Genomic DNA, 15,188 nt, shown 5'->3' on the forward strand with positions numbered 1-15,188 from the left:
CAGGAGAAATTCTTCAGAACAGCAATGAGCAAAGTCTATCCGTTGAATTGAGCAAACTGAACTTTAAATCCTCGTTTCTGTTGGTTTTCTTAAAAAAAAAAAAAAAAGAAAGAAAGAAGAAAAGAAAAAGTTTTATATTTAAACTCTCGCAAGTCAAGTCTCTCTTCAGTGTAGCTGACTCTTCAAGCATTAGAAAGTCCCTGGCCCCTCGGCGGGCCTGTTAGGAACAGAACATTTTGCTTCCTGATTTGGGAAACGCCAGAAACTCTTTGTTTGAGTCATGGTGGGACAAGTTTGAGAGCTGCCCCTTGAGCACGTTGGCGCCGTTCCCCACCGTGCGTCCCAAGGCGCCCGTTTCCAGAATGGCTCCTTTAGTGGTAGCCCAGGAAACTGTCGTGTTGCTCAGGGCTTGGTTCAAAGTACTGTGCCTGAAGAGGGGGTCGTGAAACACCCCGTCCACCCAGTTCCTGAGGTTGGTGACCGGTGAATCCTGGTGCCTGTCGATGACACCGACCGGGGCGGAGACGGCAGCGGCGGCCGAGGCCCCCTGCCGCTTCAGCATGCAGGAGGGGTACTCGGCCTGGTTGAGGGAGGTGGCGGTGTGCGCCAAGGACCAAATCCTGGGCTTCGCCTCCAGCAGCTGCTGCCCCGGCTGGAAGCACATTTTGGACTCGCAGCCGCGCGGCCGGGCGCCGAGCAGGTCGGGACCGCACTCCTCCGCCGCCGGCTTCAGGCAGCTCCGCGCCCGCTCCGCCGCCTCCGCCTCTTCCTCTTCCTCCCTGGCGGCGGCCGACGGCGGCATCTTGGCGGGGGGCTCGGCGGCCCGCGGCGGGTGGCTGCCGCCCGGGTGCGGCAGCGGGTGCGGGAGAGGATGCGGGAAAGGCCGCCTCAGCTCGCACTCCGAGTTCTCCGACTCGGCGGCGTCCAAATCCTCCAGGTCGCTGAGCTCCAGCTCCTTCTCCTCCTTGCCCGTGGGCTCTGCGGGGGAGGGAAGGGGGGTCGGGGGAAGGGACAGCACAAACAAGACACATGGTCACTGGGGGCGACGCAGTGCCCCGCGGCCGCCCCCACCAGCCAGGCCCGCCCCCGGGGGCGAGCTGATGGCCGAGCTAAGTGCCTGTTTTTAGCAGGGTACCCTCGGCTTTCCCGCTCTTCATCGTCTCTTCCTGCGAAGCCTCCTCTTCCTCCTCCTCCTCTTCCTCGTAGGGCCGTTTCTCGTCCGAGCACTTGTTCCGCGGGGGCCAGGTCATCTTGTTCTCCTTCTTGAGCCTCCGGCGGGCGTTGGCGAACCAGGTGGAGACCTGGGTGAGGGTCATCTTGGTGATGATGGCCAGCATGATCTTCTCACCTTTGGTGGGGTAGGGGTTCTTGCGGTGCTCCTGCAGCCAGGCCTTCAGTGTGCTGGTCGTCTCCCGGGTGGCGTTTTTCCTCCGCGTCCCGCCGTCCATCGTGCCGTACCTGCGGGGAGAGAGCAGCACCCTCTGCGTGACACGGAACCCACGCCCCCCGCCGACCGGCCTGAGCGGGATCCCAGGGCCCTGGCCTGGGAGCCCACCCAGGGGGTGGCTGAACCGGTGAGAGGGGAGATGGGTGAGGACAGCTCAGCTTTGAGAGGACGACCTGCCTCAAGAATTCAGGCCGAGGAAGGGAGCAAGGAAGGGGGGTTCAGCTAGCAGCATCAGTAGGCAATGCAAATCCCCGCTGTGCTGTGGCAGCAGTGGCAGAAAGAGGGAAGTGAGCGGCTGCCTTTATTCACGGTAGTCAATGTCAACATTTCGGGCAGCAGGGAAACCCTAGTAGCTTGCAAACACACAGAAATCCCACTTTCCTGTTGTTTGATCAGTCCTCCCCAAACAGAATACATCTGAATGACCCCAGGGTGTAACTGTTAATAGAAACATATTTTCTCTTACTCCTTTTATTAGTAATCTCTCCTACCCTTTTGTCCCTGAAATTGTAGAAACCTAACGCAGATGACACAGAGCTGCGACTGAATATTTAATGCACATCCTCCCGGAAAGGTCACCAGCGCCCAGTGGGCCTTAGAGCTTGGAACGGTCTGTAAGTGGTTTTGCGCTGGTTTTAAACTAATAAACATACCGTGGATGCCCAGGCGCCGAAGCCTGACTCCGAGCGGGGAAAAGGTAACTACCGTCCCCCGGGACAGGGACCGGCCCCCCTGCCGCCCCTCCGTGGGGCAGAGGACCCAGTGCCGGTCTGCCAGCGGGAGAGGGACGTTTCAGTGGGGAAGGGGAGGCGGCCCGCTGGGGCCGGGATGCTGGGCGGCCGGGATGCTGGGCGGCGAGGAGGCAGGTCCGCGCCTCGGCCCCTAGGCGCGGCGGGCGGGGAGAGGTGAGGATGGCGGCGGGGGGGCAGCGAGCGGGGGGTTGCCGCTTACCTGTCGTACTGGTACTGGCTGAGGGTGTGATCATAGGGGTAGTAGGCAGCCGCCGGGGCGATGCCCGCATGCGCAGATCCACTCCCATCCTTCGCCTCCAAACTGTTCTGCAAGAGACACCGCGCCGCCGCCCTCAGCCCTGCCGCCCCCGGCCGCCGGGAGAGCTCGGACCCCCGCCGCCCGTATCCCCCGGGTTTCGGGGGGTGAGGGGGGTGGGGGGAGGAGGACGACGGACCTTCCCGAAGGCCCCTCGGCCGCGGCGGGCAGAGAGATCAATAGAGACATTAACTCGCGCTGTTACCGTGGCAGGAGGAAAAAAAAAAAGGGGGAAAAAGACACCAAACCACTAAGGCTGGCTGGAAAAAGCGCATTTTTTTGTGAGCTGGGACCTGGGCAGCCTCAGACTATCCACCCGGCTGGGCCCTCCGCACTCGGCCACCACCTCGTCAGGCGCGACTTTTAATTGCTTGACCGTGAGAACCGTGGCGGGCTTGAATATTTAATGACGGCGGGGCCTGTGTCGCCAAGAGTGGGGGAGCGCCATGCGGCCGCGGTTGAGGAGGAGGAGGAGGAAGGGCGGAGGGGTCCCGCCCGGCCCTCCAGCCACCGCCCCCGGGGGCACAGGGGTAGCGGGGGTCCGACGGGGCGCGGGAGCGGCTTACCAAGGAGTAGAAGGCGGGAGCCTCGGTGCCGTAGGTCACGTAGTTTCCATAGCCCTGGGGACCGGCGTAGGGGCCGCCGTAGACCCCCAGGGCGGCGGCGGAGTTGAGCTCGTGTCGGGCGGTGGCGAGCAGGCGGCTCTCGTACACCGGGCAATAGACGGGGGTCTGGGCGGAGGCGGCCGCCCCTGTCTCGGCCAGCGTCCGGCCGCTGGACTCGCAGCAGGTCGTCAGGGAGTTGGTGCTCATCAGGAACTGGAAGGAAAGAGAGCAGCGCTGAGGGCCAGGGAGTGGGGGTGAACACTGGGGACTTCCCAAACTGGAACCAAGTTTGGGTTTTTCATCAGGTGGCAACTTTGGGCTGTCGCCCCCCTCCCCCCCTTACCGCATCTTACTTCAATCGGGATAAAACCGCAGAAGAGCAAGTAATTTATCAGTTTGTTTGTTTGTTTTTTAAGTAAGAACCCACAGCAAAATCAACAACCAGATGCCCCGTGACTGTGGGCGTTTAATCCTCTGTAATACGTTGTTCAAGGTCTTTGCAACTAAAATTTAGTTTTCTACTGTGTTCTCACAAGAATGGGTTTACACTGGTTTTCTTCTCTTGCCGCACAATGCTTCCCATCTGCGTTTTTAAACCCTTTTCTCTAAATCACTCATGCATATTTATTTTGACTGCAGATTTGTAGCAGCCACGCAAGCGTCTGTTATTAACCCGCTGGTTTAGACTATCCCATTCTATTCCTGCGATTCGAACCGCAGTACTTTTCGTGTTTAATTGGCAAACTGTGAATTTAATTGGGAAATAGCAAAAAGAGATGGAGGGGGGTGGAGTGGGTGGGGGCTGAATCTCTAACTCCTCTTCTCCCCTCCCTTATCTCCGTAATCCTTCCCCCACGCGTCATTATCTCCCCCAAACACCCCAAAGCCCGCGTGTTCCTTCCCGGTTGAAAGTAGGGGCGCGGGTGGTGGGGCAGCGCGATGTGAGTCTCCAGTGTGCCGCTGCCGCCGGCGGGAAGGAATGGGATGGGATGGGATGGGATGGGATGGGATGGCAGCCGCGCTCGTCCCCGCGCGGGGGCCACCTCTAAGGGCTGGAATTCAGGCAGTGAGCGGTGGTAGGCAAAAAGTCTTACCTGGGGTGCGGAGGAGTAAGGGTAGCCAAACTGCGGATATGACATGGTACAGAGGCTCCCAGTAATCTAGAAACAAGGCGAGACGTCTGATCTGCACGCTATTGCAGCCTGGCTCTGCTCTATTGTACCGATTGATTTGTAACCACAGGTCCCTAGATGCTCATAGGACGAAGCAGAAAACCACATTTAATTTATTTACGTGAAATCTTAAACTTTCTTTCTTTTTTTTTTCCCAAGGAAAAAAAGAAGCTGTATAGTGATTTTAGCACCTTCCCCTCGACAGCTACTTAACAGAAACAATTGTTACATGTGGTCTACAAGGCTAGCAAACGTGACGGCAGAAATACATACTTTGCACCCCCGGAAAATATAAAAGAGGGAGGGGTGAGGAGGGAAAGAAAATGGATACAAATACATCATTTCAGAAGCACGTTGTTTGAAAAGAGCCGAGCCTCTGACGTCATGCAAAACCTATTCAAATTAACCCGCCTGTAAGTTCAACATTCATTTTCGGGAACCTTTCCTCTGGCGTGGAAAACAGTCTCTCTGGTATCCCTCCCAGTTTGCATGAGAGGGGAGAAAGTTTGGGAAGCTCTGCGGCGACGGCTGCGCCTGTTCGCAACATTTCTGTGTATTTGTGCGGAGAAAGGAGGGGAGGAAATGACTGGTTTTAATCTGAAGAATCAATGTTGTATCAGCTAAGATTCCCCCCCCTCCTTCGTCACTGAAGGACTGGTAAGCGCTTTTAATTAGAAATTAATTAATGAGCAGCTGCTTCTTCCCACCCCACAGTAATAATTAGTCTCAATTACAAACAAGACATATGAAGGGACACACGACTGAGTCTTCATTTAAGATTTAATCAACAGTTAAAATTAGCGCTAACGCTGACAATAAAGCACTCGACATGCAATCCTGCTTTTCTTCTCGCCTTTTATTCCAGACGTGTGATTACAGGTAGAAAGCCCTACGAGTGTATTCCGGGGAGCGATGGAAGGGACGTGACTTTTCACGTTAAAACGACTTTGATCCCATCCCATGGTTGGAAGAGCCATCCAGCCCTTGGCAGGGGAGAGGGCCATATCCAGCCTGCCTGTCCTCCGAAGTGCGTACAGCTGGGGTGGGGAGGGAGAGAATTAGGGAGAAGGGGTGGTACGTACATCTCAAATGTGCTAAGTGTTGTTTTCACCGAAGGGAGAGGTGATTAGGTGGTTCCTCGGGGCTACGGCGTCACCCCCGAGTGAAACAGGGCCTGGGTAGGAGACTGGTCTCCATCACCCGCAAGTCACCGCTGCCATCAGCCTCCCTAGTCTCTGGGGCTGGGACAGCTTCCCTCCTCCACTCTTCCCCGCCCCCCCCCCCCCCCCCCCCCCCTTTCATTCCCCGCAGTCAGGCAGCTTCCTCCTCTGCATCCCCCTCGCAGAAGGCAGGTAGGGGCGGTCGGGTAAAGATGCTGGGGCTGCCGGACGGTGGAGATGGCCATTCGGGCACCTTTGCCGTCCGGAAGCCCCAGCATCTTCTCTCGACGGCCAGCTACAGCCAGGCGGGTGGAGGAAGCGGAGGAGTCAGCTCGGAGGCTGAAGCTCGGCTGCTCCGTGGTGTGCAGACTTGCTCAGAGAGATTCCTGGGTTCAGACATGTGAATAGCCCCAGGGTCACACTCTAATTAATGATGATGTTCTCTTCTTCTCCCCAGCTGGAAGACTGCCTCCCAGAAACGAATCTGCCCACACTGACAGCTCGATTGAGGGTGATTGATGACTATCTGGAGACCACAGTACACATAATATAATATCTGCTGCGTAATTGCTTTAATTTACAGATGAAAATACTAGTTCTCGGATTGAGTTAGACTACAACGAGTGGCATTTTATGGCGCTTTTGGAGTGTTTGCAAATAAAAGATATCAGATGCAGTACATGCAAATTATCCTGATAGCTCAGTATCTGTAGCCGGGAGAAACGTATAAAGAAAGGGAATCAAATGACATTAATAATCGGGTTTGGATTCCGTATTGATTTTTTTTTTTTCAGGGAAAGAAAGCGCTTTTTCTTTCCTCACCTGAAATGCTAACACCTCCTTTCTGGGAATATTAATAACTTTGCCACTGGGTTTTTTTTTTACAGAAACCCTTCTTTATTCCTCCTGCTACTCCAGTGCTGCCAGGGGTTATAATGACACTTTTAGCTCCTCTTCACGAGCAGCTTTTCTCCTCTGCGATGTACTGACGGGCCCCCGCATTGTTTGGGAAGGGACGAGCCCTGCCACCGCGTTTGCTGCTGCCCGAACAGCCTCCACGCTGGCTGTGCGGAGAGGCGGGGGGGTTGAGATGGGGTGGAGGGGAGGTGGGGTAGGGTGATGTTGTGTGTGTGCGTTTAAGCCCTGGAGTATTAACTCATCGGTGCTAGGGAAGAAAACAGTTGCACTTATCTCAAGAGCGGCTTGATGCAAGCACTATAATTAGCTGGGAAAGCCAGAGAACTGCCTGAAGTCCTCCCAGTTTTCCAGGCTACAGTTTGGGAGATGTCCCGGTCTTGGGAGTTTTGGGTTTGTGCTCTTTTTCTTTCCTTCTTCTGATAATACTGCAGATGCCAACTCCACAGTGGCCCACAGGACACTACAGGTTTTGATATTTAGATGAGTCTATTAAACTTTAAAATACAAGGTGAAATTCAATATTTATAGCCCTTGTCTATTTAGATATCATAGTTGTCTTTCACTGCATCATGCAAATACTCTGGTGCCCATTTTTTGCACTGAACTTTTCCTGTATTCATCATGATAATTATTTGTCACTTTTTCTCTTCAGCCTGACTGCTCTACTACTTTACTCCTGGTCAGCCCCGTGCCAGTTCCAATCTTTAATCCCTAGAAAGCTGCCAATAAAAGGAAAAACCCCCCTCCAAATTGAAAACAACAACAAAGGGCTTAATAACCTTAAACGCTAAAAGTTGACATTATATGGAGTTGACACTCCATCGTTCATGTTGTGTTTCACTTGGCACCTACAAATAATGGCCCTTTGTTGACAAGAAACTCAACACCATTATATTTCATTTTGAATTTTTGGTGCCAGCACACAAACACGCCATAAGCCCTGCCATGGTTTAAAATAACCTTTGTGGTTCTTGCACATAAACAACGTAACACTGTTCAAATCCCAGCAAAGACGCTTAAATGCTGTGGGCTATATCCTTAAGCATTTGGAAAATGCAAGCCTTTGCTGGGCAATAGAAATTGATCCTTGCCAAAGCCCCTTTCCTGCACCCAGCAGTTAACAGCCTTCCAGAAAGAGAAACACACACACATAAACACACACACACACACACTTCATTCTCCAAAGTTTGGGCAAGTAAACCCATTGCGATCAATAGGAAAGGCTGGAGAGCTCCCTTCCTGTTAGAGCCATCCTGCACACCCAGCCGAGCAGGTATTTTACAGTCAAAGCCCGATCAAGCCTATCTCCGAGGGTTAGCTGCTTCTTCTCAGGGAACTTGGAGCCAACAGTCGTACAAGTTTTATCATAAAAGCATGAAAGGAGAAGGAAACGCTGTGATGCTGAAACAGGCCACAGCAGGTAAAACAGAGAACCTCTTCAGGACTAAGGCTTTGATGGACGTCTTCAGGGACATGATCTAGAGGTAGTTAATGCAGCTACATTTTTACTATCTGCGTTTTCATCGCCTGCTCTTTTGGAGGGGTTATTGCCACTCCTGGAAATATTTCAGCGATGGAATTTGTTTATGGGCTAAACAGACTTTAGCGAGCTCTTTTAGTCGTCTTTGCTTTGTTTTCATATTACAGAGGTAAAGCAACCTTGACACTACTTGACAAACACTGTGAAGCTCTACATGTTGCCCATTTTATTTATTTTTTTATTATTATTTCGAGCCCATCTGAGGTGTAATTGCATCTCCTGCGCTCTGAATCGAGGGGCAGCGAGCTGACACTGACGACCTGCACAAACCTGTGCAATGGCTTGTGATCGGCACAGCTATGGTGACAAACTTAACAGTTGCATAAGAAGGCGCCGCTAATTAATTTACTCAGATTACAACTACATGTACAATCAGTTGTTCGAGGCTAGCCACTCGAACGCTTTCCCTTTGTAAGTCTCCAATCCTCTTGGCAAACGATCTAGATTAAAGCAGAAAGGCCTCACATGCTCATTCTGGGCTTTGTATTTATTAACTTTCACGCTTAAGAACTAGAGCCGACACACACGCACATAGAGAAAACTTTTCAGCAAGAGACGCAAACGCAGCAGCTGCTGTAAGGCTGGATGGACCCTGCAACATACGTTTATCTGCTCAGTGCAGTGCATAGCAACTACATCTCCACTAGAAAAGCAAAAGACTGTATAAGGTTTCTCTTTCTAGCTCCTGTCCCCTCAGTGCCGCAGCCTCCTCGACTTTCAAACGCCACCACCTTTGAGCATTCCGGCAGCGGACAGCGACAATATACTTCCCCGAGAAGATAAAACTTTCCTACTCGCAAGGTCAAATCCTCTGCCTTTTAAAGTTTGTCTTAAAATCCAGAAAGTTTGACTCGGTACCTTACCTTAGCGCTCGCTGAATATCATATCCACACCCCCTTCCCAAGAAATAACACATATGTTAAAATACATTTGCCCTCTATCCTAGGTAAGGATTGCACAAAGCCAAATGATTCATCACAGATAGTTTCTCTTCCCTCCAGCAGTTCGTTTTCAGCTCCCTTTCTGCTAAAGCAGGCTCCGAAGGGAAGGGGGGGGATGAACCCCACCGCTCCCACCCCCACCCCCCGCTTCCGTAGAGAGAGACAGGCAGACGAGCATCACCACTAAAACAAGAAAAAAATGTTTACCTGAGATCACGCCAGGCTTCGGCTAAAACCTCGTAGCGACGGCTGAGCCATGGAAGGGCTTTCCTTCTCTCATCTGCGCTGGCTGACTTTGCAGGGAGCTACGGAGAACTAAGGCAGACATTTCTCAGTGTGCAGTACCTGCGCGGAGCGGTGCAGTGCCTTAGGTCCCCAGGCGCCACAATCACTTCACTAACCCCCTGTACCAGAGTGACGTTCAAGTGAATAGCTCCACTGATCCCACTCTTTCCTACTGATTAACACTTTCCAACACGGCCAGGCACTCCACTTTCAACTTTTCCCGTTTTACAACAGCAGCAGCCAGCACGGCTTGCTCCTGCGGGTTATAAACACCGTCTGGGGCGTGGGGGACACCATAATTAATAGCAGGTTAGTAAAATTAGTGCTGCCACTCCGATTGTTGTCCTTGTTGCCAACAATAATTGCATTGATTCTGGAAGGACACGAATGTCCTCCATTTAACCTAATGATCTGGGGGTTGCACACGTTGTAAGGCAGCCATAGCGTTGATTAACTGCGCGCACCTCCAAACTATCATTTATCTCCGCCAGTCACGACTGAAATGCGCTAAACTTACGAGCAACTCTCCCTGCCTCTTTCGCCGTCTTTGTTTCCCTCCCGTTTGAGGAGGCGGGCCGGGACGCCGGCGCTAACCCTGCGCGCAGCAGACGGCCACCTCTACCTGTCCACCCATCGGCCTTGGCTGCCACGGCAGCCGCGGGGCAGCGCGGCGGGGCCGGGCCGCGCGGAGCTGTGGAGGGCTGCCGGGCCTAGCACCCCCCGGCCGCGGGGAGGGGGCGGGATGGGGCGGGGGGAGGCGCAGCGGCTCCCGGCACCCCGGACCTGCGCCCGGCAGCGCCCCGGGGCCGGCCCCACCGATCGCCGCCAGCTCTGGGCGCAGCCCGCCGAGCACCGGGAACGTCCCTCGGGGAACGGGGACAGGCTCCGGCGGCTGCTGCAGGCAGGTCGGTCGGGGCAGGAGCGCTTGCCCCCGCTTATCCTCTCCGTCCTTCTGCGCCCGACCGGCAGCCTCAAGCTGCCGCCACCGCCGCTCTCTTCTGAGGAGAAGTTATCCGGACCCGAAGCTGGGCAAGCTGGCAACGAGCCCCCATGCTTAAACGCCTGTGCCGGTGTGCAACCCCCCTCCAACCTCCGCCACCTCCTGCGCCAGGACCCCTGCCCCGCTGCCGCGCAGCGCCTGGGCACCCCGCGGGGCCTGTCGTGTGCCAAGTTTCACAGCGCAGTCGGTACTTTCTCTTCTTAATTGTTTGTTCGGCAGGAAAAGGGACAAACCGGGATTGACAGAAGGGGGAGGAGGGATCAATATCATTCCTGTTTAAAGGCGAAAGCCTGGACAGACGTCTCAATAAGGCAGAGGAGGAGAAAAAGAGAATATTATATCCTACCTAATTAAGCGAAGACAAAGAGGTGTGGGGAGAAAGGTTGAGGAGAGGTGTGGTTGGCAATGGGAATTTTTAATCCTGTATCTTCCCGCCGTAACCACCAAGGCTGAACAGTAACGTTAATAGGGAACATCTGTACATCGACAGATTTATTCTTGCCAGGGCTCTTTCATGCCTGTGTCATTTGCATGGACCCGTGCTCGCAATGTTCGACACATGCTGCACCGTGTAGTGCAATGACAGGGTAAATCTGATGAATGTTGAAACTGGGAAATCCTCTTCTCTTTCTCCTTCCTCTCCTCGGATTGCTCTTGCAGCTTCCAAGGCGGGGAAACCACACGGAGGAAGACAAACGTGAGCCTTTTCCCCATCTGCACTTGTAAACAGAAAGCCAATCGCGCAGCGAGCCTTTGCATTTTGAAACAGGGCAACAAACCCGCAGCGAGGCGGACGCCTGGGCTGCCCGCCCAGGGCCGCCTGCTCGCCAGGAGGATGAGGGGCTCTGTGACTCGGGACAGGGGCATCGCTACACTCCCCAGACGCCCCGTGGGACTCGTCCTCCCTCCCCGAATTGCGGTGGAGGGCGGGAGGCGTGTGCCATGCCTCGATCCCGGCCCTGCAGACCTGGGCTTTCCCGTCCTTCCCCTCGGGGCCGGGCGAGGGGCCGTCCCTCCGGGAATGTCCCCGGGTTCCTGCCCTGGGGCTGCCTCCTGGCCCGGCTGCTCGGCCCCAGGCAGCCCCAGCGCCGAGCGGGGCTGAAGTTCCCGGAGGCAGCGCCGAGTTTGCGGGAGATAGCCGCCGTCCCGCGGGGCACCCCTGAGCTTCTCTCCGCCGACCCCTTCTTCCCGGTCGTCTCAGCTTGTGTTTTACAGGGTGAGGTGATACCATCCTTCCCCGGGAGGTGATATCTCACTGTGGCCCAAATGTACCTCGGGAGTGAGGTTCCCACCTCCCGTTGTCCGCAGACCCGGAGCTCAGGGAGCTGCCGCCCCGACTTTCTCGGTGGCAGGGGAAGGTGGTGTTGGGGGGAAACTCCTGTGGTGGGGTGCTGGTGGGGCAATGGATACATCTACACCTCCCCCCCCCCCCCCCCCCCCCGCTTTAAAATTTGCCGTGATGTTCAAGGCAGGACTCATCTTTCAAAACATAACTTTTTAATATTAATAGCTAGGACCAGTAACAGTCCATTGCATGTGTCTTTTGTAACATAACCTCAGTTCCACCAGATCAATGTTTTTTATTACATCAATGATGCTGAAAGGAAGCAAGCCGACTTTTGAGTCAGTCTTTTTCCAATTTGCCCTTGTTGACTCGCACACCTTGGAAGTTGCCACCCAGTGCCACTTCCACTTCTGCCCTGGGATGCACGGTAGCTGACTGGCCTAGCCAGGCAGGAGGGTGGCCCAACTCAGCGGAGCTGAAATCCCAGTAGACGTCTGTGCAGAACAGCCACAGTGACAGGACAGATGTGACCACTGAGGACTGGACACCAATAAATTTGGAAGGCTCCTACAACCAGAGCAAAAGCCTTTGGGAAGCAGTCCCCAAAACTCATGGGCCAGAGTCCATGACTGGAAGGGCATTTATAGATTTTGCTTGTTTTCTGTCATGTTATAAATTCCCTTTATCTCCCTTCTTAAACTACCAATAACACTAAGGTTTCAACCATTTTTAATGTTTAAGCTATTAAAAGGTGCTCTTTTCACTGTAGGAATGGTGTTGGTCTTGTCTGTCCTGGCATTCTTTGGCTTTTTTCCTCCATTTCTGTAGCTAGATCAATGCCCTCTCTGCTGCGAAAAGGCCATCATTAAAGGATACCAAGTGGTTAAAAACCTTAATTTTCCATGTCATTAGACAAATAGCACTGGTGATAGCACTACATATTTCCATTCAGAAAGGGAATATAATTTAACTGCCAGTGTCAATTCTTTTAGCACTGTGACTATCCTTTGATAGCCACTTTTCTCAGAGATCAGATGGGAGAAAACACTGTCTCAATCTCTTCATTTTCTTGGCCTTTATTTTGATGTAGAGGTTTCTAAATCACACCCAGTCCAGGACTAATACACTAATGCTTGTCTCATAACTTGTGCACACTACAAAGGTCCTAGAGACACTCAGAGATAATTTATGTAACTGGAATAATTTAACAGGGATGCCAACATAACTAAGAATGTAGTAAATATATGGATAAAAAATCAGATTTTCACTGATTTCACGTTTCTGCCCTCATCTGGTTTGGGTGCCAAGTTTTATGCTAGCCTAAGAGGTTTATCTTAATGTATGTGCAGGCATCTGTACAGGTACATTTATTTTCCTTTTCTCACATTAAATTCATTATGTGATGTTCAAAAGACTGATATATATTAGAAAACCTTTAGGCATTTCAATGTAAAAAGGACAGTTTATTAAAAGGATAGGTTATTACTTTGAACAATGACTTCAGTGTGTACATTTAAATATGGAATGATTATCTAGTCCTGACCTGCATTGGTCGGAATCTGTACAACTAAACTTTTATTTATAAATGCACGTTTTCATAAATAGATATAAGCTAATAAGACACTTATTTTCAGATTCTGTGTGGTCATTTGTGAGTCTTTTGCAGCCCACAGTAATATAGTCTCATAATTATTTTGTCAATAATTTTATAAGCAAGTGTAATCACAATTGCATTTATGAGCCTGTGATTTTGAGAAGGTATTTATTCTGGGTTAGAAAAAAAAAATGTGGCTGTGGTTAAAGAAACAACTAAGGCTCTCTTTCTGTACTCAGTATATTGGTGGGCAGAGAGAACAAATTTTTAGTAGGAAAAGGACGTTGTTTTAAATGCTTAAAAGCTTATCCATAACATCTCTCCTTGAAGACCCTGAAAAGGTAGAAGATAGTGAGTCAGTAGCACTAAGTTCTCTTTCCTGCACCTTCCTGGGCAGGGAGTGCATCTGGAGCCTGCAGACCTTGTCCAGGTGAGCAGCGTTGCTGAGATGGAGCTCCAGGGTAGCAATGGGGGAATAAGCTCCTTCGTCTACATTACACAACTAAAGAGAAGTGGACCTTGGGTCTAATCCCACTGATCTTCCCACAAATGAGCAGTTCTGTGAAATGGTGCTCATGAGTGAACACTTCTTGCACAAAAGGTATTACAGAAGAGAGCTACATGTCTCTCAGAAAACAAATATACAATTAAAGCAGCATTTGTAGGTTTCAGTTAGGGTTATCTTTCAATGCAGGTGAACCATCATTTCTTTCTGCAAATTATTTTCATTAGCCGTTTTAACTCTTCCTGAGAGCTCTTAATAATTGCTTCAGAGTAGAATGTGTAAAACTGAAAATTATTTATGATGCTGATTAGAACTACAGAATACTAATATGGGTGGTCAGGAATAATTTACCATAGCAGGAAAAGCATTATTTAATTGTTTAATATAGAAGTTTAATTATGCTTGCATATAATTATCATGTAAATATCACTGTGCTCACTTTAAGAGGTTATTTCTAAGTGTGCCAAAATTCTGAAGCAATCTGAAAAGAATTAATTTTTTTTCTTGCCTCCCTTCACAAGTCTCTCAAGTACACTGTGTGTTTTAACTTAAACCAAAATATAGCCAAAGGCAGACAGGAGTTCCAACAGTGACCAGTGTAATACTCACTGCTTTTAATTACTGTAACAATAAATCACACAGGAATGTCCTCCAGGAACTAAATGATTTTCTAAAAACATTTGAGAATATTTTTGAAATTCAATTAATTGAAGGTACCAGATAAAAGGTACACATTCTTAATGGCTATAAAATAACCCTAAGGGATGTAACTGAGCTCCAAGCTTAACTTCAAAGTGTGACACAAATACTTACAGTATTACTTTAAAAGTATTCAGATCAATGAATCAGTTAAAATTACTTATACATTTACCAACCTTTTCATTTTCTTTCTGAATATGATAGAAAGAATTGCTCTCATTTCCCAGGATACAAAAAGCAGTTGAGACCTGTAAAAGAAATTGTAATTAAAGCCAGCCTTCAGTCAAAATTGCTATTATGAATTTTTGGTTGACACAAGATAAAGGGGCCAGCGAAACATAAAAGTGACTTGATAAAACATACATTTAGACATTTTATTCTGAAATGTAACTGGTTTGTGGAGATATTTCAGGTTCTGAGATTAAATGTATCCTTTTTAAAGCCGGTAAGCATTTTTCTGTCGTTCAGTCCAACCAAAACGTCACCCTGCAAGCTATATGGAGTACGACTGTGTACCTGAGCAGCTATCCGGTTGTGGGCCAAATCAGTTTTCTTTCTGTTTTCTTCTCTTTGGACCCACATGGCTTTAAAAGGTGCTGAACATCTCAAACAGTTACAGCATGCCTTCTGTTTTTGCAGGTAGTAGCCAGAGGTGATACGCCAGCTAATACTCAGTAGGATCTGACTCTTCGAATAAATACCTTGGCATTTGGCCTGCAGTTTACGAGCAACAGAGGTTGCTTTAAAATAAAAGTGTTTAAACCATCACAGTTTTCTGATTTGCAAGGTGATTTTGTAACGCAGCGTGACTCAACAGCAGGAAAGTGTTAAGAAATATGTAGAAGACAAACTGTGGCAGCCAGTCAATTTCTTGTAGCAGAGGTGTTCTGTTCTGAGCAGCTCTTCCTTCCCCTCTGTAACCTCAATCTAGAGCCATGCTCCTAATTGTTCCCAGGCCACAAAAGCATATCCTAGACCCACAGATATCAT

General features: G+C 50.6%; 1 protein-coding gene across 1 annotated transcript; it reads right to left on the minus strand.

Moving 5' to 3' along the window:
- Window positions 1-220: 220 nt before the first annotated feature.
- Window positions 221-4,238, minus strand: IRX4 (iroquois homeobox 4). Its single transcript, XM_061995702.1, has 5 exons — window positions 4,194-4,238; window positions 3,061-3,312; window positions 2,399-2,505; window positions 1,136-1,458; window positions 221-978 (listed from the first exon to the last, which is right to left on the minus strand). The coding sequence occupies exons 1-5, from the start codon at window positions 4,236-4,238 to the stop codon at window positions 221-223; spliced, it is 1,485 nt and encodes a 494-aa protein (XP_061851686.1).
- Between the last annotated feature and the right edge of the window lie 10,950 nt (window positions 4,239-15,188).

This window comes from Colius striatus, chromosome 4 (genome assembly GCF_028858725.1).
Source record: "Colius striatus isolate bColStr4 chromosome 4, bColStr4.1.hap1, whole genome shotgun sequence".
NCBI lineage: Eukaryota > Metazoa > Chordata > Aves > Coliiformes > Coliidae > Colius > Colius striatus.